The sequence below is a fragment of the Pipistrellus hanaki genome (assembly GCF_964339955.1).
Source record: "Pipistrellus hanaki genome assembly, chromosome: 2".
In the NCBI taxonomy this organism is placed as follows: domain Eukaryota; kingdom Metazoa; phylum Chordata; class Mammalia; order Chiroptera; family Vespertilionidae; genus Pipistrellus; species Pipistrellus hanaki.
The window spans coordinates 161,708,818-161,731,215 of record NC_140504.1 but is presented as its reverse complement, the minus strand read 5'-3'; the positions used below and the strand labels follow the sequence as shown (position 1 = coordinate 161,731,215).

The 22,398-nt window shown below is 44.3% G+C and overlaps 1 protein-coding gene and 1 long non-coding RNA gene across 2 annotated transcripts in view; one reads left to right on the top strand and one right to left on the bottom strand.

Annotated features, from left to right (window-relative positions):
- Positions 1-5,601: 5,601 nt before the first annotated feature.
- Positions 5,602-8,374, bottom strand: JUN (Jun proto-oncogene, AP-1 transcription factor subunit). Its single transcript, XM_084872983.1, has one exon. It carries the CDS (start codon positions 7,359-7,361, stop codon positions 6,366-6,368), a length of 996 nt encoding a protein of 331 aa, XP_084729109.1. The 5' UTR covers positions 7,362-8,374; the 3' UTR covers positions 5,602-6,365.
- Positions 8,375-14,037: 5,663 nt separating this feature from the next.
- Positions 14,038-22,398, top strand: part of LOC311616970 — a 35,155-nt gene continuing 26,794 nt past the window's right edge. The window contains exons 1-3 of the long non-coding RNA XR_014794026.1: positions 14,038-14,178; positions 16,074-16,127; positions 16,973-17,043. This is a non-coding gene — a long non-coding RNA (uncharacterized lncRNA). The remainder of the gene's footprint in view (positions 14,179-16,073; positions 16,128-16,972; positions 17,044-22,398) is intronic.

Sequence of the window (22,398 nt, the reverse complement as noted above, 5' to 3'; positions counted from 1 at the left end):
GGTAAAGAGCACAGGATCACCAGGGCATCTGCTTCCTGGAATAACATAGGGGAAGTATATGGCTGATGTCTGAGGAACTAACTGCAGCCCCACCAGTGACAAAGGTACTGAAAACTAACTGGAAGCCTCAGCTTCTGTTCCTGTGAAACACAATTATGATAATGAGCGTCTTCAGAGCAGTGGGGGATAGAAGAGGCCAGAGCACTTTGGAAATGACAAGAGTATGAACTGGTGAGTGCAGATCTCATGCTCATGAATCTCCCCTTTGCTCACTCCACTCTAGAAATGCAGACCTTCTCTTAATTCATAGGCTGCCCCAAAGTCTTTCCCAAGCTTCCCCTCATGCTGACCCTCCATCTGCAATTCTCTACCCATACTCTTCTCTTCCCTGATGAACTCTTAGCCATCTAATACATCTCAGTGCAAGTAATTCTCCAGACCAATTCCCCAACCCCGCCTTTTTTTTTTTTTTTTCTCCCCCATCAAACCAGTTTAGGGAGTTTTTCCTTTTTCTTAGAGTCTAGTTTGTCATCTTAATTGTGCACTTGACCCTTGAACAACATGAAGATTAGGGATACAGATCCCACACACAGTCAAAAATAATGTATAACTTTTGACTTCCCAAAACTTTACTCCTAATGGCCTGCTGTTGATTGGAAGCCTCACTGATAATATAAACAGTTCATTCACACATATTTTTTATGTTCTGTGTATTATATACTGTTCTGACAATGAAGTAAGTTAGAAAAAAAATCCATGTATAAGTGGATCCTCACAGTTCAAACCTGTGTTGTTCAAAGGCCAACTGTACTTGTCAAAATGAAGAATCATACATTTATTAGTGTGTTTCCTTATTTACAGTTTCCTTATTATAATCTGCCTCTTAGCAGATTATAACTCCATAGGGGAGGCACCTTGTGGATTTCTCCATGGCATCTCTGCATCTCTAGTGCTTGGCACGGAATAGGAATTCAGTATTGCTTGCTCAATAATATGAGTGTTATATGAATGTAAAGTGTTATAATTCAATCCTTCCAACATAAATAAAACTACCAGCCTCCTAGTTTATACATCAAAGAATTTGTGTAGTTTGGGTCAGTTCATCCCACTGAACTTAATCCTAGGCGATTCAATGAAATTAGGTTTGGGTCCTGCCATGGAGAGGACCAGCTCTGTACTGTGGCCCTGGGAGGTCACAAGCCTCTTCCTTTCATGTCTGTGTATTTGAGGGTACCAACGCTGAGCAGGGGAGCTCTGGACCATTTAGTAAGATGAATTTCCTTCCTTCATGTGCCAGATGCAGTGGAGAGGAAAACTTACATATGGACAAGCAGCCTAGGGGAAAAGCGAACTTCTGATATCGCTCTTGAGGCCTCACTTCTCAGAAAGATGTGTAGGAAGGACTGTGGCATGATGTGGCTTTGAACCAACCCATCTTCTTCCCATTTCTCCCCAACTCTAGAACTACTTTAAATACCACAGGCACTTTACATTAGACTAAACACCTCTCTTTGGTATTACACATCTTCCCTAGCCTTTTCCCCAACAGTCCATCATCCAAACAGTTGCAAGCATGATTTTTTCTTAAGTTGAGAGAGTCTTGTTCCTGCTCTGCTTCTACTCCTTCTACATTTCTCCATCACTTATGGGATAACATCCCAACTCTTAACAACTTGACCCTTAATTTTTTTAATACACCTGTTGATTTTATCTTCTGCACAGTATTATTTTGTATTGGTTTCAGGTTAGACAATCACATATTTTACAAAGCATTCCACTTGATATTTCCATTACTCACTTGGTACCATCCATACTTATCGTAATATTATTGACTATATTCCCTATGCTGTACTTCACATCCCCGTGACTATTTTGTAAGTACCAATTTGTATTTCTTAATCTCTTCACCTCGTTCACTAAGTCCCTTAACTTCCCTCCCCTTTGGCAACCACCAGTCTGCTCTCTGTGTCTATGAGTCTGTTTCAATTTTGTTTGTTCATTTATTTTGTCTTAACCCTTAAACTTCCTCATTTCATCTCCCTTCATTTTCCCTCTCATATCTTCATTCCTAGCCCCCACTAGCAGCTTACAAGTCTGTAAACACACCAGGGTTTCTTATGCCCCCGTGCCTTTGCAAACCAGTTCCTTCTCCTACCTCTCCTGCTTGGTGAGTCCCACTGGGTCAGCTCAAATGTTACCTTTCCCATGCAGTCTTTCCTGATAATGGCTTCTCCTCCCCTCACTGGCACTTCCTTCTGCTTCATCTGCACACTCGACCATGAGTTCCTTAAGCTTAGGGATTGTGTCTTGCTCATCATCGAATCCCCATACTTACCACAGGGCCTCATTGAAACCCAGGCCCAGGGGATGCCCTTCTTTGGGATGTCAAAAGTCCAACCAAATAACTGGACCCGATTCCAGAGTACTTTCTGGGGCCATCCCAGCTTCTACCCTCTTCCCCTCTCCCATGACATTTCACTCGACCAACTTAGAAGTAGGTGGTGGAGGCAAGGGACGGGGTGGACTAAAAGGCTTTGTCTTTTTCCTTGGTTCATCCTATGTCCATATTCTCAAACAATAAAAGGACCTGGGCAATAGATACATTATCACAATCATTCTCTCTATCAAGAAAATATTGCGTACTGACTGTACCCAAAAATATGGACCCCCGAAATACATTAACTTTATAGACATAAAAAGTCCTCTCTGGCAATACCAATGAAGTGGTTGCTTTTAACAAAGCCACATCTGGAACTAATTTTTTTTTTTTTTTTTTGTGCCTGCCTAATGACCACTTATTATTCTTTCCCATCTCCACCGCCAAGCCCAATGTTCCAGGCAGACCCATTTTATGTAAGAAGATGCCCACTTGCATTAGTGGGGAGTGAGGGTACTCTGTGTGACTGAGAGAATGAATGTGCTGAGAGCTTAATTTTATTAAGATCACTCATTGAGAACTAGGCTTTGGAATTTGGTGATTGCCCAGATTGGGCTTTTCTGGGGGGTCTTCAATCATCTGGAGTTGTGTGCCTGGAAACAAATGAGGTATATTTCTCCAGAAGAAATCAAGACATGGAATTATTTTGGAGGAGGATGTAAGCCCCATTGTTTATTCAGTCATCACACATCTACTTTATGAATATCCTGTATATGCCAGGCAGTGTACTAGAAGTCTGGGTCCACAGATGAGGAGGATAGGGTTCTAGCCAGGAGATACAGAGGTTCATAATGTGCGATCATGAAAGTTTTGATAAAGTGTTATGGGTGCTCTATGGAGAATATTCATTCCCCCTAAAGATGGAGTTAGCAAAAAAGGCTTTACAGAGAAGGTGCCACTTATGCCAACCCTTGAAAAGTGGCTAGGACTCACCAGCAGAACCAGAAGGAAAAGTGTATCAGGCAGAGCAATGAGCACAAGCAGAAGCATGGAGAGGTGAAAAGGCCTGGGATTCAGATGCACACAAAGATATGCTTCTTAGAGTGAATGTGTAGCTTGGGAATTATTAACTTCTTTTGAGTCATGGAACTCTGTGAAAACCAAATAAAAGCTAACGATCTCTCTCCCCTGGAGGTGAGTGTGTGAGAGCATGTGTGCACATTCAAACACATACACATACACACACACACACACACACACACACACATTTATAGGCACTTTCATTGCGTTCATGAACCCTCTGCTCCAATGGACGCAAGGGGTTAACATTTTCTAGTACAAATATTCACATTTTCATATATAAAACAAATTAAAAGAGGATTAATGGCTTTATGTACTACTAACTTCATTTTCTCCAACTATTAGTGCTACACAAACAATAACATTGAATACCAAAATAAAATTAACTTTGAGTGTCTACAAGTAATCAGCGGATTTTCTGTCTCCAAAGTTTATTGGAGATTGTCACAATTATTTTTTCTAACCCTTTTGTTAGAATTTCAGGCATATACTACAGTTGGGAAGTTATTTGAAATAAACAAGTATGGAGATATGCCTGAGTTTCAGGCTGCTTTTTTTTTTCTTTTTTCTTTTTTTCCCCCTTGAGTCTAAAGCAAATGGGGGGAGTGGTGTGGCTTTTCTGTACTGCACTGTTGTCTGGGCTTAGTCTACCTTTGCAGGTAATTAATTCTCCAGCCTGCTTATTTTTTCTAGTTGGCTCTTGTTTAGCTTCCACAGAGCCCCACCCCAAAGTGCTTTATTGTCCCTCTGCTGACTATTTCTACATATGGTCAAAATCAACTCACCTTCCGGGTTGCTGACATCGGCAAATTCACTGTTTGGCAAACTTTACTCTGCTCCCAGTAACCCTTTGTTAAAAAGTGTTATTAAGAATGGGGTGGATCTGATAGCTAACAAGCCTGTGCAGTCTCTTCCACCTCTAGATACACTAAGGAGGAGCTCTTTGTGTCTGTGGATTTACAGCCATGGGCAGGAAATTAGTACTCCCAGACCTGTTGGGTACTAGAGCACTGCTAATGAGCAAACAGCCCAGCCTCAATTAGTGGTTTGTGAAATAAATATTCCTGGATATCAAATTGCTTTTGCTGCTTGATAATCACACTGGCTCTTGGGATGAAAAACAACTAAGCAAAAATTATTCCCTTGTTGAGTGCTGCCTTGTTGATCTAAGTTGTATCTGTAGACAGAATTCAAGTTTGCCATTTCCCCAGAGTCAAGGTTTGATTTACACATGTAATCATTGTGTTGCTGTTTGTGTGTTCTCTTGCAAATGTTTTTCCATAGTATACAGATTACCATCTTTTGAGACTGATGCTAAAATAATTAAACGGGTTGATTATTTTAGAAATAAACTATGAAGTAAACTATAGGAGAATCCAAAATGGTAAACTGCTATACTGATAATCTTTCTAGGCATAGATGTTTATGAGTGAGAGAGAGAGAGAGAGAGAGAGAGAGAGAGAGGGAATTAATGTAACTTGTTTCATACACATTGCAATTCTGTGTTGACTCTTACTAAATGTACTAAATTCTTCAGATGGTAGTAATGTTAACCCCTGCAACTGAAAAGAAAAGCTTCAATATAGGGCTTGGGAAGAAAAAAAAAGTAGTAAAGGGAAGGCAATTCAAGATCTGTTACTGAATACGTTTATTGTGACAAGAATGCTGTTATAAATATTCATAAGCAACGACCATCTTTTAAATCTAGGAATTCTTAAAGTGAAGATTCCAAATTGGAAGTATACATCTTTTGTAAAAATCTACCACCTTTCCTGCTTTGAGAATAAGCATCTGTTGTTAAATTTCTACTAACATTATAAATGGTCACAGCACATGCCACTTGATAATCTAAACTTTAAAGTGTTTGACTTCCCAGTGAGCTATCCCTCTTCACCACAACATCCCCTCCCTCAGCCCCCTTAAAAGCTACACTATCCTTTGTAAGCAACTCTGCATAGACAGTGGGGGAGGGTAGAGCATAACTTGAGAGCATCAGCCAGTTATTTCTCAAGCCCAGGAGAGAATAGTTTTTACTGCTTGTTAAGAAGAAGCACTGAGAGTGATTTTAATGGACACTCTTAACTCTTTCAATTCCACCTAGATAGTAATCTATAGATAATTCAGAAAAGAGGTTGGGGGAGGGGTACTTTTTCAATATTTTATTTTCTTAAATATCCTTTCTGGAATTTTCAGAAACAAAACATAAAAAAAATTATATATTTTATTACAAATGGTAAACTCAGAGTGCTTCAAATCTCTTATTTACAAACAACACTGGGCAGGACGCCCAAACAAACAAACATGAAATAACTTACAAAGACATGAAGCTGTTTATTGACAGTAATCAGCTTTCATCAAATTAAAAAATATATATATGTACATACACAGTTAAGGAAGGCAGGCCAGAAAGAGTTCATCTGTAGGCTCAGCCTCATTCTCACAAACCTCCCTCCCGCCTCCCCCCCTCTCGACCCCTCCCCGCTTTGCATTCTTAAGGAGTACTACTGAAGCAATCTACAGTCTCTATTGCAGTTTGCAGCCCCTCCCCCTCCCCCTTTTAATACTGAATGAGATCGAATGTTAGGTCCATGCAGTTCTTGGTCAATGTTAAAGAAAAGTCTAACGTTCTGTTTGCGCTGGGACAGCCAGTCCGCAAAGCGGGGCAGCCCGCAGGCGGCCGCTTCCTGGCTCCACGCCAAGGGAGGGCGCGCCAAGTCCTTCCCACTCGTGCACACTGGGGGCGCCGTCAGGACGCAACCCAGTCCAACTTGGATACCCTTGGCTTTAGTCCTCGGACACTTTTCTCTCTCTCTCTCTCTCTCTCTCTTCCTCACAACTTGTCAAGTTCTCAAGTCTGTGTCTGTTATTTTTTTTTCTCCGTTGTCCCTCAGCCCCCGACAGTCTCTTCTCAAAACGTTTGCAACTGCTGCGTTAGCATGAGTTGGCACCCACTATTAACGTGGTTCATGACTTTCTGCTTAAGCTGTGCCACCTGTTCCCTGAGCATGTTGGCTGTAGACGCCAGCTCCGAGTTCTGCGCTTTCAAGGTTTTCACTTTTTCCTCCAGCCGGGCGATTCTCTCCAGCTTCCTTTTCCGGCACTTGGAGGCTGCGATGCGGTTCCGCATGCGCTTCCTCTCCGCCTTGATCCGCTCCTGGGACTCCATGTCGATGGGGGAGAGGGGCGGTGTTTCCCCGGGCATCTCGGGCACCGTCTGCGGCTCCTCCTTCAGGGCCTGCAGCCGGGGGTGCTGCACCGGGATCGGCTGGGGCAGGTGGTGCGGCGGTTGCGGCGGCGGCTGCTGCTGCTGCTGCTGGGGCTGCGCGGCAAACGCCAGGCCGGTGGCGCCGTAGGAGGGCGCCCCGCCGCCGCTCAGCGCGCCCGGGTTGAAGTTGCTGAGGTTGGCGTAGACCGGCGGCTCGCTGTGCAGGCTGGCGCTAAAGCCGCCGCTGCCGCTGCCGCCCGCCACCGAAGCCACCATGCCCGCCCCGCTGACCGGCTGCGCCGCGGACGTGACGCTGGGCAGCGTGTTCTGGCTGTGCAGCTCGGCCAGGGCGCGCACAAAGCCCTCGGCGAAGCCCTCCTGCTCGTCAGTCACGTTCTTGGGGCACAGGAACTGGGTGGGGGTCGGCGTGGTGGTGATGTGCCCGTTGCTGGACTGGATGATCAGACGCTCCAGTTCGGGCGACGCCAGCTTGAGCAGCCCCACGTCGGGCGAGGTGAGGAGGTCCGCGTTTTTGGCCCGCAGGTGCGGCTTCAGGCTGCCTACTGGATCGGCCAGGTTCAGGGTCATGCTCTGTTTCATGATCTTGGGGTTGCTGTAGCCATAGGCACCGCTCTCGGACTGGAGGAACGAGGCGTTGAGGGCATCGTCGTAGAAGGTCGTTTCCATCTTTGCAGTCATAGAACAGCCCGTCGCTTCGCGTGGGATTTGTTTGGGCTGCGCGAAGAAGTTTCCGAGCCGAAACAGCGCGCTGGCAAGCGGGGGCACCCGCGCCTCCCGCCGGAGCCTTTGGCGAGGAAAGTTTCTGGAGGAGCGCGCGCGCCCGCGGGCCTCCCTCCCCTCGGCGCCCTCCTCACCGGTCCGCTCGGCTCCGCTCCGGGGAGCGCAGGGTTAAGAGACCGCCCGCACGCTCACTTGTCCGCTCGCGCGCGCCGCCGGCTTTGAAAAGTCGCGGCCACTCACGGAGCGCTCCTCCGCGCCGGCGGCTCCTCGGCGCCCGCGAACGGACTCGCTTTCCGGCGACAGCGGGTCTCCCGGGGGCGGCGCTCGGCGCGGACCCCGCCGATGGCCGGCCGGCGGCGAGTCTCCGCCGCCCGGACTCCGACGATGGTCCCCTCCTCCGCGGCGAGAAGAGGGAGGGGGCGCCCAGCGGCCGCGCTCGCGCTCCCCCAAGTTCAGCAGCAACCGGTGCGCACGTAGCTGAGCGCTCGTTCCTCCGCGCTCTGCTCTCCGCCGCCTGCTTTCCTTGATCGCCGCCGCTTCGGGTGGGGAAAAGCTTTGCAAAAGTTCGCTCCGGGACCCGGGGGCCGCGGGTCCCCCGCCCTCCGGGCCAGGAAAGTTCTTTGCCGCGGCAGCGGCTCGCCGGACTTTTCCGGGCGACGGTCAGTCGCCGCTCTCCTCCGCGCTGTCAGCGGCGCCTGGGCAGCGGGACGCTCCTCCTGGGGGCCGTTGGAGAAGGGGCTCTTCGGGCGCTCCCCAAAACACCAACCCAGGGAGCCACAGGCGCTAGCTCTGGGCAGTTGATGAGAAACTGGAAAAGAGAATAAGATCTGCCTCTGCCGATCGGACCGGTGCGGTCCTGACAGTGTCTGCCTGTCTCCGGGAGTCCAAGCACCTCCACTCGCGCCTCGCAGCGATCGCCACACTCAGGGCAACTCTGAGTCCTTATCCAGCCCGAGCTCAACACTTATCTGCTACCAGTCAACCCCTAAAAATAGCCCATGATGTCACCCCGAGGCCTTCGCATTGGCTCGCGTCGCTCTCAAGGGGGCGGGCCCGCCCGTCGCCATGGAGACCCCACCCTAGAAGATTCTTCTCCGGGCCCGCGGAGGCTCACGGGATGAGGTAATGCTCTGCTGCCCTCCTACAGTTGGGCCCTTCTTTCTCCTCACCCCCCCACCCCCCCGCCCTCCTCCCGCGCGGCTCGCGTCCCACTCCTCGCCTTCCCCTCCCCGGCGCGTCTTTCCCGACCCGCCCGGTGCATTGTGGGCTGACGTCTTGGGGTTTGACTGTCTAGTGACGGCTTCCACCGCGAGCGGGGCAGACGCGCAGGGCGCTCGCAGCCTCGGACGGAGGCGGCGGGCTCCAGTTCGGGCTCGGGGCGGGAACGTGGAGGCTGCGGGGGGACCTAGAAGGCTGGGGGATCCGGCCAAGTGTCTGTGAACCGAGGGTGCGGGACGTGTGGTGTAGCTCCCAACTTCGCGGGGCTCCAAGTCATCTGTGTGGGCACTTGGCCGCCGCGCGGGGCGGGGAGGCCGTGCAACCGAGTCCGGCCCCCCCCCTCCCGCACTTCCGGGGGGCGGGACGCCGCCCTTAAGGTGGCCCCGTTATGTCCTTCGTTTGGGGGAGGTGGGGAGGAGGGGATGAAAGTGGGCTTAAGTTTAGGGGCGGTCTCGCGGGAGGCGGCCCCCCACGTTGAGGATGCTAGGAAGTTTGTCTCCTGGTCAAGTTCACGGGGCGCCGTCCGCCCCGCTGTCTGGCTGCGCCTGGAAGCCCAGGGATTTGCTTTGCTCGAAACTGGGTGCTCGGCTAAGTCCCCGCCGTTCCCCCACTTCGCCCTCCGGACCACGGGAGGGGGGGGCACAGCTTCGTCTCGGAAGCGGCTTTTTTTGTTTTGTTTTGTTTGATTTTTTGGGGGGCAACTCTGCGTCTAGTTGAGAGCCCCCGCGTATAGGGAATCCGAAACTTGGAGAACCCCGATTATTGTCTATTCCCTGCCCTCTCATAACAAGAACACGCACACCCCACATCCCTCGAACGAACACACACACACACACACACACACACACACACACTCACGCACACACACGCGCGCACACACTCACATTAACACTCCTCCCGCCTAGACTTGCTTCCGGGAAAATAAGTCCGAGACACTCGCCGAAAGTCACGCAGCAGCAAGGACTCCTCTGCTCCATGCCGGTGCCAGGCCCATATCTTGTGTAGCCTGTAGGAAGCGCTAGACACATATAAGTGGTTCCTTTTCTGTGGTGGTGATTTTATCCTCCCCCATCCCGTACCCCTTAGGGACAAAGTGTCTGGTGGAAAGAATACTGAAGTGGGGAATCGTGGATTCCCGTCGTGGCCAGCCCTGCCACGGTGTGAAGTGAGCTCCTCTGAGCTTCAGTTCCTTTATCTGCAAGAGGGACCCTAGAAAACCACCTCAGTGGGCTGAGTTAGGGTAGCATTACCACCTTCAGGGCCAGGAGGTGGTTGCCAAACAGCCCCCTTCCCTGAGTTTCCCAGAGCCTCAATGGAATGCCAGGATCTGAGTGTGACTTGGCAGGAACAGGTGTACATATGCCTGTGAGGAGCAGTGAGGGGAGGAGAGTAAAGGGAGGAAGGGGTCAGAAGTCAGCTCTTTCCCAGGCAGAAGGCCTAATACTGCGGCTTGCAGTTGGACTTGCAGCAGTTTATGCTCCTGGGTTCTATTTCTGGTTTTTCAGCTTCAGAACTTGGGGGGGAATTCAGCCTTGGGTTCCGAGCCCAGAGTTTTAAGGGCTTTGTGGCTTTGAGAGTTCAGATTCAACAGCCCTACAAGCAGTTGGTGGTAGGGAAACCTTGACGGCTTTTCTTCATTCCAGACACTCACCTCTCATTCTCTCATGCAGCAGAGGAAAACTGAGTGGCTACTATGAGCCAGGTACCATGCTGGGTGGGGGGTGGGGGTGAGTAAGGATACAGTGATAACAAGATCAGTTACTTTCCTCAAGGAGAGAACATTCTCCTCAATACTGTTGCCCTGAGTCATTTTCTTTTGTAATCACGGGAGCTGGTATTCTTAATAAGGTTTATGATGAGAGCCATAAAAATAAATTTCATTATTAAAAAAAATCTATCAGCCAGGCGTTTGCCTGAGCAGTTTAAATATGTGGTTTCTCCCACAATCACAGAGCTGTGCATATTATTGGGTGGATTTAACATATGAGGAACTAGGCCCAGAGAGGTTAAATGTCTTGCTCTGTCCACACAGACAGCTGGAAATTGACCTCATGTTTGTGTTACAGTTCCTGTACCTTCTCTGCTCTGGGGGACTTTCTTACAACATTGGCTGCAGAGGAAATAGAGCTTCGATGGGACAGAAGACATTTGCCTTGCCTCATCTTCTGTAACTCCTTTCAGAGCTCCTGTGTTTAGAAAAGTCAAGACTTAGGACTTTGTATAAATATATATCTTTTGCCTAAGGGTTCTGTGTGTTCCTCTCTGCCTTATGTGGTTTAGTAGGCTGCTTTTCTCCTTATGTTGAGAAGTAGCATATTTCATCTAAAAAATAACAGATCTGTTTATGTTAATGCCCCTGCTTGGAAGCCTTCATTAGCTTCTCCTTACCACCAAGAGAGAGTTCAGACACCTTTGCCGGGGAGAAGGGGCCCTGCACAGTCTAGCTCCTGCTCTCAGGCCTCATCTCTCACTCCATTTATCAGTCAGGATAGGCTGAGCTCTGCTCCCCTAACGAACAACCTCAACATCTCAGTGGTTTACTCCAGGGAAGTTCATTTCTGACTGATGCTATGTGCCCACTGTGGGCCTGCGGGGAGTACTGTTTGCTGTGGTCACTTGAGGATTCCAGTTGAAGAAGAAGGTTTCATCTTTTTTTTTTTTTTAATATATTTTATTGATATTTTACAGAGAGGAAGAGAGAGGGATAGAGAGCTAGAACCATCGATGAGAGAGATTCATCGACCAGCTGCCTCTTGCACAACCCCTACTGGGGATGTACCCACAACCAAGGTACATGCCCTTGACCGGAATCAAACCTGGGGCCTTTCAGGCCACAGGCCGACGCTCTATCCATTGAGCCAAACTGGTTTCGGCGAAGGTTTCATCTTAAAGCATGCCTATTACTGTCTTGGCTGGGGTGGGGGAGGGGTGAGGTGGTGGAGAGAAGATGGGAAATTATTCACTGGCTCTCAGAATATCCGCCTGGAAGTGACACTGCACTATGCTCGTGTATCATTGGCTAAAGCAAGTCACGTCACCAGCCATGCCTATCTTTGAATCTCTGTAATCCTGCCAAGTGTCTTGAAAGGAAAGAGCCAGGAAGATTTGTGGAACAATACTAATGATTCTAACAGCATCCCTTTCTATTCACCAAGTGTTTGGCTGGTGTCCTTCCACAGGCAGAATTCCCGCCTTCTTTCCTCAAGGGGGACAACACTAAAGACCCAGTATGCCAAGCTCACTTTCCAGATTCTGGGGGATGTGTATTAGACTCTGTATCAGCTCTAGATGTGACTTGGTCTACCCTGCACACCCTCAGTATAGAACAGTGGGGCAGAGACAGGATAACTGCAATGGACACCCATTTGGGAAAAGAAGAACCAGGAGACCACAGTAGCACTAGTCTACTGAGCAGACATGTTGAGGACCCCCCAGTCAGCACCCCACTTAGACCCTGATTCTGCTCCCCCAGTGGAGCTGCTCCATCTGTTGTTTTTCATGACCCCTGGCTTTGCCTAGGAGAGGCACTTCCTCTTCTATATCTAGAGCAGACATAGGAAAACATGTTTTAAAATAAGCTTTTAAACATTGGGTTGATATACAGAGTGATATTAAGTCTCCAATACAGTGTCCTTTAATCCAGGCTAAAGTGCTTTTGGCAGTAGAACTCGCACATAAATGTAGGCTTCTTATCGATTTGATTCCAACCATTCCACTTCTGAATAGCCCCAGCTTGCCATATTTCTTTGCTTTTTTGCTCTCATGCCTGCTGATCTCTCTGTTTCTCATTCATTCTCCTGCCCTCCTACCCCCTAACTTGGTTTTGTGTGCTTTGGACTTATTGGGCTTTGGTGTGAGAGTCACACTTTTCCTCCCTTTTCCAGAGCCATTTTGTTCAATTGAAAGCATATGCTGGGTAACATAATTTATCCAGAGATTTTTACAATAGTGTGAAGGCCATATTCTTGACTTGATCCATACTTCAAGGTCGATTTTACCCGGAATTTTCTTGTTGAAAACATTTCTTAATTGAATATTTCACTACTTGAGATTGATAAATAGTAGCTTCTTCTAATTCTACACATGTCTGAATTTCTAGATAGTCTCTGCTGTCTTTCATTCCTCCTTACAAGCTGGCCAATTCTTCTCTGAGCTCATTTAAAAAAATATATATTTTATTGATTTTTTTACAGAGAGGAAGAGAGAGGGATAGAAAGTTAGAAACATCAATGAGAGAGAATCATCGATCAGCTGCCTCTTGCACACCCCCTTCTGGGGATATGCTCGCAACCAAGGTACATGCCCTTTGACTGGAATCAAACCCGGGACCTTTCAGTCCGCAGGCCAATGATGCTCTATCCACTGAGCCAAACCGGTTTCGGCTGAGCTCATTTCTTTCCTTTTTTTTTTTTTTTTTTTTGTAATAAGTTTCCAAATGCATCCAATAGCAACCAGCACATGCTACTAACATTTTGTTTCATGGTCTCTTATTCTGAATTTACTAGATTAATGATATGCCTTCTAATTCTCACAGGTGATATATTCATCAAATAGATCACTATCCTTTAGCTTCTGTTAACAGTGTTCCTAGTTACTGTCCTCTAAACAAATGTTTAATTTTATTGTTATCACATTACCCCATGTCTAGGGGCCAGTTTTTATATCAGTCAGGATAGACCAGATTTGCCACAATAACAAACAATCCTAAAATTTTAGTGGCTTAACAAAAACAAACACACCATAAACTTTATTTCTTGCTCATACTGCATGTTTAAAGTCATAGTGTACTCACTCAGAAACCAAGTCTTAAGAAGGTTTCATCTAGATATATGCTTCCATAACATCCCACCATTTCAATGGGGGAAAGAAAGCATGATGAATTCCTGTTGGCTTTAAAGCTTCATCCCAGAAATAAGACACATTACTTATGTTTATACATTATTGGTCAAAAGCTAGTCATATGACCTTTTCTTACAGGGTTCAGGAAAGTGGCTGGAAGTCAAGAGCTGACACTCTTGCCTCTATATAGTCTAGGTTACACAAAGGTAGCAATCCAAAAATCTTACAGGATGACAACCACAGAATTATTTCTCATTCACACTACATACCCATTACGGGTTGGCTGTGTCTCTGCTTCCCACACATCATTCTTGCTCTTGTGCTTTTTCTGGAATATTGCTGATTGTTATGACAGAGAGGAGAGAGCATGGTGTTTAAAGAGCATGGTGAGAACAGTGCACATGGCCAAGCCTGATGTCAGTGGGGAGGGGCAGCAAGTATTTGCAACTAGCAATATAGTCTGCCACACCCTGCACTACACATTCCCCCTGTTCCTATGAGTCTCAGCTATCCTAAACATTTTCCAGTCCTTTGACATTTTCCTGTCTTTCCATTTACTTATTTCCAGAGTGAAAATGCCACCTGGCAAACTCCTACGCACCCTTCAAGACCCAGCTCAAATAAGCTCTATCTGATGCTTTCTATTACCTTTGACTACCCTTCCCTCAAATAGTTATCTTCTTTGGCTCTCATCACACTGGATACGTACCTGAAGAAGGTAATGTTTATGATGTGTTGTAAATGTTTTCTAACATTTCTGACTCCAGATCCAGGAACTGTGTCTTAATCATTTTTGTACCACCTGTGCTTAATGCAGTGCCTGGCATATGGAAGCATAGAATGTGTTCAATAAATGCTTGTTGATGGTTTAAAAAAAAAAATCAAACAAAAAACACTCCACAAAAAAACAAAAAAACCAACCAGCCTTTTTTATAGTGGAATTAAATGGGTGTTTTAATAGTCAAATGACAACAGTACTTGTTTTAATACATAAAGGTTGGAATATTTCAAATTCACTGAAACCTTCTTGAGCACATCCTGTTGAATTTGGGATAAAACCCACATTCTTAACCTTGCCTATATGATCTCACATGATCTGGGTTATCCTTCCTCATCACCTGAATGAAATAGCTAGAGCTTCTCCCCTCACTGTTATGCAGCCACACTGGCTGTGGCTCTATCAGTCAGGACAGCAGGTTATGCTAAAGTAAAAAACAACTCCAAATCTCAGTACTTAAGATAGAAAGGTTTTATTTCTTGCTCTTACTCCGTGTCTATCAGGGATTGGTCGGGACTCTGATTATATTAGCTTCCCCTGGGACACAGCCTAGTGCACCACCCTTTATCGAGAACACTACAGATATTGATCAAGGCAGAGGGAAAGAATGTTTTGAAGGTTTGAAGGGTCTTAGGCAGGTGCAATTAAGTACATTTGCCAGATAATGTCACGTGTAGCTTATCAGGATTCATTGCCTAAAAGTAGTCTGATCGCCCCACCCAGGCACAAGGAGACCAGGAAGTGCAATCCTACTTGCCTGGAAGGCAGAGAGCTGGAGGTATTTGGTGACCAGTCCTCATGACTCCCACATTGGACTTCTTTCGTTCCTCAAACAAGACAAACTGTTTCTTGCCTCAGAACCTTTATGGGAATCCTCCTACTTCTTCCCTGTTCCTTGGTCAATTTCTGTTTCTTTTGGATGTTAGCTTAAATGTCACTTAAAGAGGCTTTATTTTTTCATACCACATCCTCCTCCATCTAAATTATATTTTCCTCTTAATACTTCATCGTAAGTCCCTATGATTTATTTATTTATTTATTTATTTATTTATTTATTTATTTATTTCTAGCATTGGGATTTCAGGAAGGTGATAAAATAATACACCCCCTCCCTTTTTTTCCCCTCTTGAGTTCAGAACCAGTTGAAATTTGGATACAGGAAGCAGATGAATGGAGACTGCAATGTCAACTTGATAGCTGATATAGGATTGGAGGGCATGGCAGACATGAAGCTATCATGGATTTCCTAATGCTTCACTCTGAATTGAACTTACCCACCAGTTCCTGGCAAAGGTGGGCAGTTGCAGGCCTCTTCCAAACGGTCAGTGAGTGTGTACATCCTGCAGGCAAATTGATCCTGAAAAGAGAAAGTGGTTGAGATGGGCATGCTGGGTCTTCTGAATTTAGAGACCAGATAACCCGCTCCTCTCCTCATGGGGAATAAATAAAGGATGGAAAAAGTTAGCAAATGTTACTGCATGAAAACCCCAAGCCAGGGAAATGAAGATTTCCTCATCAAAACAGAATTTATCTTAATTTGTTATTCCATTTCTCTTTGTGTTATTGTTTTTTCTTCTTGTTTAAGATCAGTCTTGTTCAAAATAGGTGAAGCATCAAGAGGGTAGGATGAGCACAGCTTTTTGTCTTCACTATATCCATAGCATTTAGCACAATGCTTGGCAGATAGAGGATGTTCAGTAAATCTTTCTTATACTTCAGAGCCCCTGTGGAAGTCCTTCTCTTGGATTAACTGTCAACAAAATTAGTTCTTAGTTGCATGAGACTGTTTTCCAATTTTTTTGCCCATTCTCTTCCTTATCCCTCCTTTTTTTCAGGTTGTCAACTTGGATACATGCATCCAAGAGGCAGAAATGAAAACTGAAATACAAGTAAGTACATTGAGTTGGTTGAGAGTTTGTTAAGGAGGAATGTGGAATTCTTGTACACATCATCACCCTTATGGTGATGTCTCTTCAGCAGTAACAACTCCCACAAAACTTAAGTAGGATCATAAAGGGGCAAGGATCTTAGAAGTCATCTTCCTAGTCCTGCCTTTCCCCTAGTGCAGAAATTATTTTGGCAGCTTCTTCTTTACTTAAATACTTCCGGTGATACTCAGTTGGGGACAGTTTCAGTGAATGCTGCTGGTTTTACTGTGTTGGGAATGCTGTGGACATGAAACTAGAAAGCAATTTTGACTGATCTGGGAGATCTCAGAGAAGATAGGCCAAGTGGTGAGAAGCCTGAAACTAAGCTCCATGGAGAAGAAATGAAGGAACTGAAAGTATTTACCCAGAGGGAAAAATAAAAGACTGTGGAAACCTGTGTAGAAATCTCCAAGTAGTTGTGCAACTGTCACTTGGAGGAGTTGACTTATTCTTTAGGGTTTTTTTTTTTTTTTTTTTTTTTTTAATATTTTTAATAATTTCAGGGAGGATGGGAGAGGGGGAGAGAAATAGAAACATCAATGATGAGAGAGAATCATTGATCGGCTGCCTCCTGCACACCCCAAATTGGGGATCTACGGTAGTCCACAGTTTGGGCATGTGTCCCGACCGGGAATTGAACTGTGACCTCTTCTCTTAGTTCATAGGTCAATACTCAACCACAGCTTCCAGGGCCATGGTGGAAGTCTTTCTCTTGGATTAAGTCTCAACAAAATTAGTTCTCAGTTGCTTGAGACTGTTTTCCATTTTTTTGGCCCATTCTCTTCCTTATCCCTCCTTTTTTTCAGGTTGTCAACTTGGATACATGCATCCACATCACAGTTGGAGTATAGAGGCAGAAAAGAAAACTGAAATACAAGTAAGAAATGAAACTGAAATATAAGTTTTGAGGTCAGAGTGAGGGTAATGGTTAGAAGTTAGAAGGAAAAACTGCTATATTTATGGAAGAACTTTCTGAAATTCTAGGGGTTTTTAAACCAATGGGATAGTTGCCTAAGAGTAGAATTGAAGCTCATCACTCAATACATATTGTATTTATTGTCTATGATGTACTGGACATTATGTTTGGTTAGTTATGATGATTCCTAGTGAGCCCATTGTAACTTGTAATAATCACCACTTCATTTTCAAAGTTTTTACAAAAGCCATCTTTAAATGTTCTCTTTTAGAATTTGCCTGGGAGTGGTCATCAGCATTGGTTTCTCAATTCTGGAATTGACCTTTTTTTGTTGTTGTTTACTCTCAAAATTTAAAAACTTGTGATGATATTTTCTCAAGTCCAATATGAGTTAAATGGACATTCTCTATCAAAATAGTATTCATAAATCACAATTACCTGTACTTGGGATCACTTAAAACTAGATACTTGCTTACCATTTGTTGTAGAAGATCTATGAAGTGTTCACCAAACTCCTTTCTCTTTTCCTCCTGTGCCTACAGCTAAACTAAATTTTTTGGCCTCCTTTACAAATAGGTGTGATCACTTGGCTAAGTTTTAGCCAAAGCAAAGGGGGTGAATGTAATGTGTACTGTGTACAGGCTTGGCTCATAAAACCATCTTTCTCCATCTCCTGGTTAAAACCAACAGTCATAGAGAAGGGCAGAGCCACAAATAGAGACTGGATCTCTGAATGACCATGTGGAAGATTGCCCACTGACCTGAAATATTCTCATTGGACTTTGCCTGAATGAGAAGTTAACTCAGTGTTGAACCACTGAGATTTTGGAGTATATATGTTAGAGCTGCTAGTGTCTTCTATTCTAGCTGGTGCTGCAGGATACCCTCAAAGAGAGAATAATTGTGGAATTAAAGTTAGGGAGTTTTGTTCTCCCCTTTCCTGTTTGAAAGAATTACTGGAGAAGGCAGAAGTAAAGGACATAGCACTTAATCACACACCATTCCTGTTGGTAATGTTTTCTATCTAAAATTCATAAACTTTATGGGACATGTTGCCATGTCTTACATCCTCTTCTATATTCAATCTTTCACTTGACATTTATTGAGAAGTGCCAGGTGCTTTGGAGATTTCTGAAGAAATATAGGCGGCATATATTGTGAAATATGTTATTTATTTACTCAACAATTTTTAGCATCTACTAAGGGCCAGCCCCTGGTAAACATTTGTGAGCAAAAGGTATGGTACCCACACGAAAATTGGTGTACAGCAAGGGAAAATACATAAGAGGCAAGATGAGTCAAGTATGATAATGCTATGAGAAGGAAGGACAGGATGTTCTGGGTAAACAGAGAAGGAACATCTGATAAGGTAGGGGTCAGAGAATTATCCTCTAAGGAGGAGTAGCCAGAAGAAGAGGAGACAGTGAAGAAAGAGTGTTCTAGAAAGAAAGACTGCATGTACAAAGGTCTGAATATGGGGCCAGACTCTGGGGAATGTTTGGAGGGACCAGAAGTTAAGATGGATATGAACAATGGAGAAGATGAGCATGAGAGAAGGATCTTGTAAAATATATGTACACATACTTAATAAATGCATACAGAAGGCCTTGTATTATAATATATATATATATATATATATATATATATATGCATTTACCTAGGAGGAAATATGGCCGATTAACCATCAAGATGTCAATGTTGTGATGATGGCTTTCTTGGAACTAGTGACTTTAGTGCTCTGTTGAGTGTTCATGTGATGGAGTTTGCAACCTGGAAAAAAAATTGGATCAATGTTCTCCTGATCCTGACTTACCTAGAGGCTTCCCATGTACAAAGGATAGTTCTTAACCTAACGGACCATATCATTAGAGTTCTCTTTTTGTGGATGCCGTCATGTCCTTTGCTTAATGATTTTGCATCTGGGGAGAGGGCTACTGATAATTTTGAAAAATGTAGTTCAGGAAGGAGATTGTTTTCTATCATTATGTCAACCCACATCTTGATTGACTAGCATGTTGGTGCTTGGCCGAATTAGTGAGGATGAATATTTGCAGTGGACATCCAAACACATGAAAGCCTTGAAACACTGCATCAGCATTCTCTACGTTATGTTATGGCAATAAATCACCCCCTCAGATTTCAGAGGCTTAAAACAACGTGAGTTTATTTCATATGCATGTTACCTTTTCATCCTGATTCAGGCCTAACTCTTTACTCTGAGACCCAGGCTGAAGGAACAACTCCCATCTGAGATATTGTTGGTATGTATCACAGGGAAGAGAGAGGCAACACCAGGGACAGCTCTTAAAGTTTTGTCCACAAGTCATTTCCACTTACTTGTGGATTGCGCAAGTGTGTCTCAGGGCAGCCAAACTTTTGCCAAACACCTCAACATTCTGAGTCTCAGTTTCTTTACAAAATGGAAATAGATAAAATACATTATGGCATATTCAAACCACGGAATATCATGTAGCCATTTAAAAAGGTGAGTTGAGTCGGGACTGGTTTGGTTCAGTGGATAGAGCATCGGCCTGCCGACTGAAAGGTTCTGGGTTCCATTCCGGACAAGGGCATGTACCTTGGTTGCGGGCACATCCCCAGTAGGGGGTGTGCAAGAAGCAGCTGATCGATGATTCTCTCTCATCGATGATTCTAACTCTCTATCTCTCTCTCTTCCTCTCTGTAAAAAATCAATAAAATATATATATATATTTTTAAAAAAAGATGAGTTGATTTAGAGAAATGCTCATGATATAGTATTATGTGAAGAAAGCAAGTTGTAATGTCTGTAGCATGGTTTTATTTTTGCATAAATTTAAAAACCTTGCCCTAGCTAGTTTGGCTCAGTGGATAGAGTGTTGGCCTGCAGACTGAAGGGTCCCAGGTTCAATTCTGGTCAAGGGCACATGCCTGGGTTTTTGGCTCAATCCCCAGTAGTGGGTGTGCAGGAGGCAGCCGATCAATGATTCTCATCATTGATGTTTCTGCCTCTCTCGCCCCTCTCCTTTTCTCTCTGAAATAATAAAGAAAATGATATATTTAAAAAATAAATAAATTAAAATAAAAACTTATGAGTATGGAGTATATTAATTTGTATGAGAATATTAATAAAAATAGCTAATGTTTATTTTAAAATATTTTTTATTTATTTTTAAAGAGAGAGAAAGAGAGGGAGAGAGAGAGATAAATATTGATTGGCTGCCTCCTGCACACCCCCTCCTGGGTATTAAGCCCACAATCCGTGCATATGCCCTGACCAGTAATTGAATCAGCAACGTTTTGGTGCATAGGATGATGCCCAACCAACTGAGCCACACCGACCAGGGCAAAAAAAACACAAAAACAAACCGCTAATGTTTAATGAATGCTTATAGCATATGCCCATCATTGTACTAAGTGCTTATTATATACATTTGATCATTTAGTCCTTACGAAACCTAGAGAGAGGAGTAGAAAGTTATATACCAATTGGTCATTATCAGCTATTTTACTTGGGGATGTGTTAGAAAGATTTTATTCACTCTTAAAAATATATGATTTATGTACATTTTTGCTCTTCCCAAGAGATGAATTAATCAGCTTTTTTTTTTTTTTTTTTTTTTTTTTTTTTTGTGAAAGAAACCACCACAAAATCTGTGTTATACAATGTTAGGTAAATGCCTAAAATTTCCTGTTTATCAGTCTGCAGGCCAGGTGAGGTGACATAGCCTCCCAAAGGCCCCATTCAGTCTTCTGTCCTCTCCGTTGCTCTTCCTCCCCTTCAGGTTTCTCAGCAGTGGTGATGGCTTTTCCTGGAAAAATAGGGCTGAGGGTTAAATTCAGGTCTGCTCCATGTGTCTCACTGTAGAACCGGTCCTAGAGAGGCAGATTGTACCAGGGATATGTAATTCTCGTGGCAAAGGCTGTGTCAAATGGACACGCTTGAGAATTTTAAGGCCTAGGCTTCAAACCGGTACATTGTCATTTTTGCCCACATTCTATTAGCTGAAGCCCATCACATGGCCAAATCCAATGTCAGTGAGCTGGGAGTCAAGGGTGTTGTGGAAGGAGGAAGTGATTATTTTCTTTATAGTACTCTACTGCAGTAAGCATTCATTTTTAATATAAAGTGAGGAAACAAAAACATTTACCAGGGGTAGTTTAAATTATGTTGAATAGATTCCAAAGTCACATTATGCATTTCTTAAAAATACAAACTCCATATCTACAAATATAATGAGCACAGTGATGTTCACATGAACATTTAATTAACCAGGGTACCTAGTAGGGCAGGTGGGAGTTTACAGTTGCATGGCTTATGCTGCCCGTGGTGTGACATTTTAAGCATAATCTAGAGACTGTTTAATGTCTTTCTGTATATGCATCACTGCTACTTGTGTGGCCATCTGCAATCCAAGGAACTTAAATCATGAATCGCAGACTCTCAGACCTGGAAGGACTTTGGTGCCTGGGATAGGCAGGTGTCTAAGTTACATGCATAGCTACTTTTGCCAATTATAGTCATTCTTGACTGGGTGTGTCTCACGTCACTGGAGAATGGTTATAGAAATCAAAATTCCTTTATTTATCCAAGGGAGTCAGTGTGCCCCCACCCCCTGCTGTGGCTTTCCTGAGTGATACAGTAAGTCAGTGGCCAAAGATGGGATGGAAACCAGGTGTCTGGAGTGGGCCCAGGGCCTTTGACTTTGTTTTTCTGTGCAACACAAATATCAAGCATATGGGTCATTTGGGAATTGTCACTAGGCTCTGACACTTCCATTACCCTTTACAGAAATATATGAAGTCTCCTTCTTCTCCTGTTTTCCCTGTTTTAAGAGAACCCAAATATTGCTCAGACCAGCTACATCTGAATCCTGCAAAGAAATATTAGGTGCACAGATGCAGAAATAGAAGGTAGCATGTTAAATTCCTTGAAACACTGGCCAGGGAATCACCCTTGCTTCAAGTTCCTTTCTCAGTAATTTAGAAAATATCTGCTGATATAACTCATGGGAATCTATTTACAAAAATAAATGTTTTATTAAGGAATTTATTTGTTAGGATTAAGAGTCATGTTTTGCAAGTTTCAGTTATTTGCCCATCACTTTTTTTTTCATTTTTTAATGTCCACTTATATCCCTAAAATTAATTTACTTAACATTTTTCTTTAAATAGATTCGTATTTTTAAAACTTAAAGACATTTTTTATGGGAGATGATACATTACTGTTCTAGATGGATAACAACTATGACTTGCTATAAACATTTAGACAACTGTAAAAGTAAATACACAGCCTTTAAAATAAATAGATTTGTCCATGTACCATTAAAGGTTGTT

Coding starts and splice junctions, on each gene's coding strand:
- JUN (XM_084872983.1), bottom strand. CDS start 7,361: ATGACTGCAAAGATGGAAACGACCTTCTACGACGATGCCCTCAACGCC.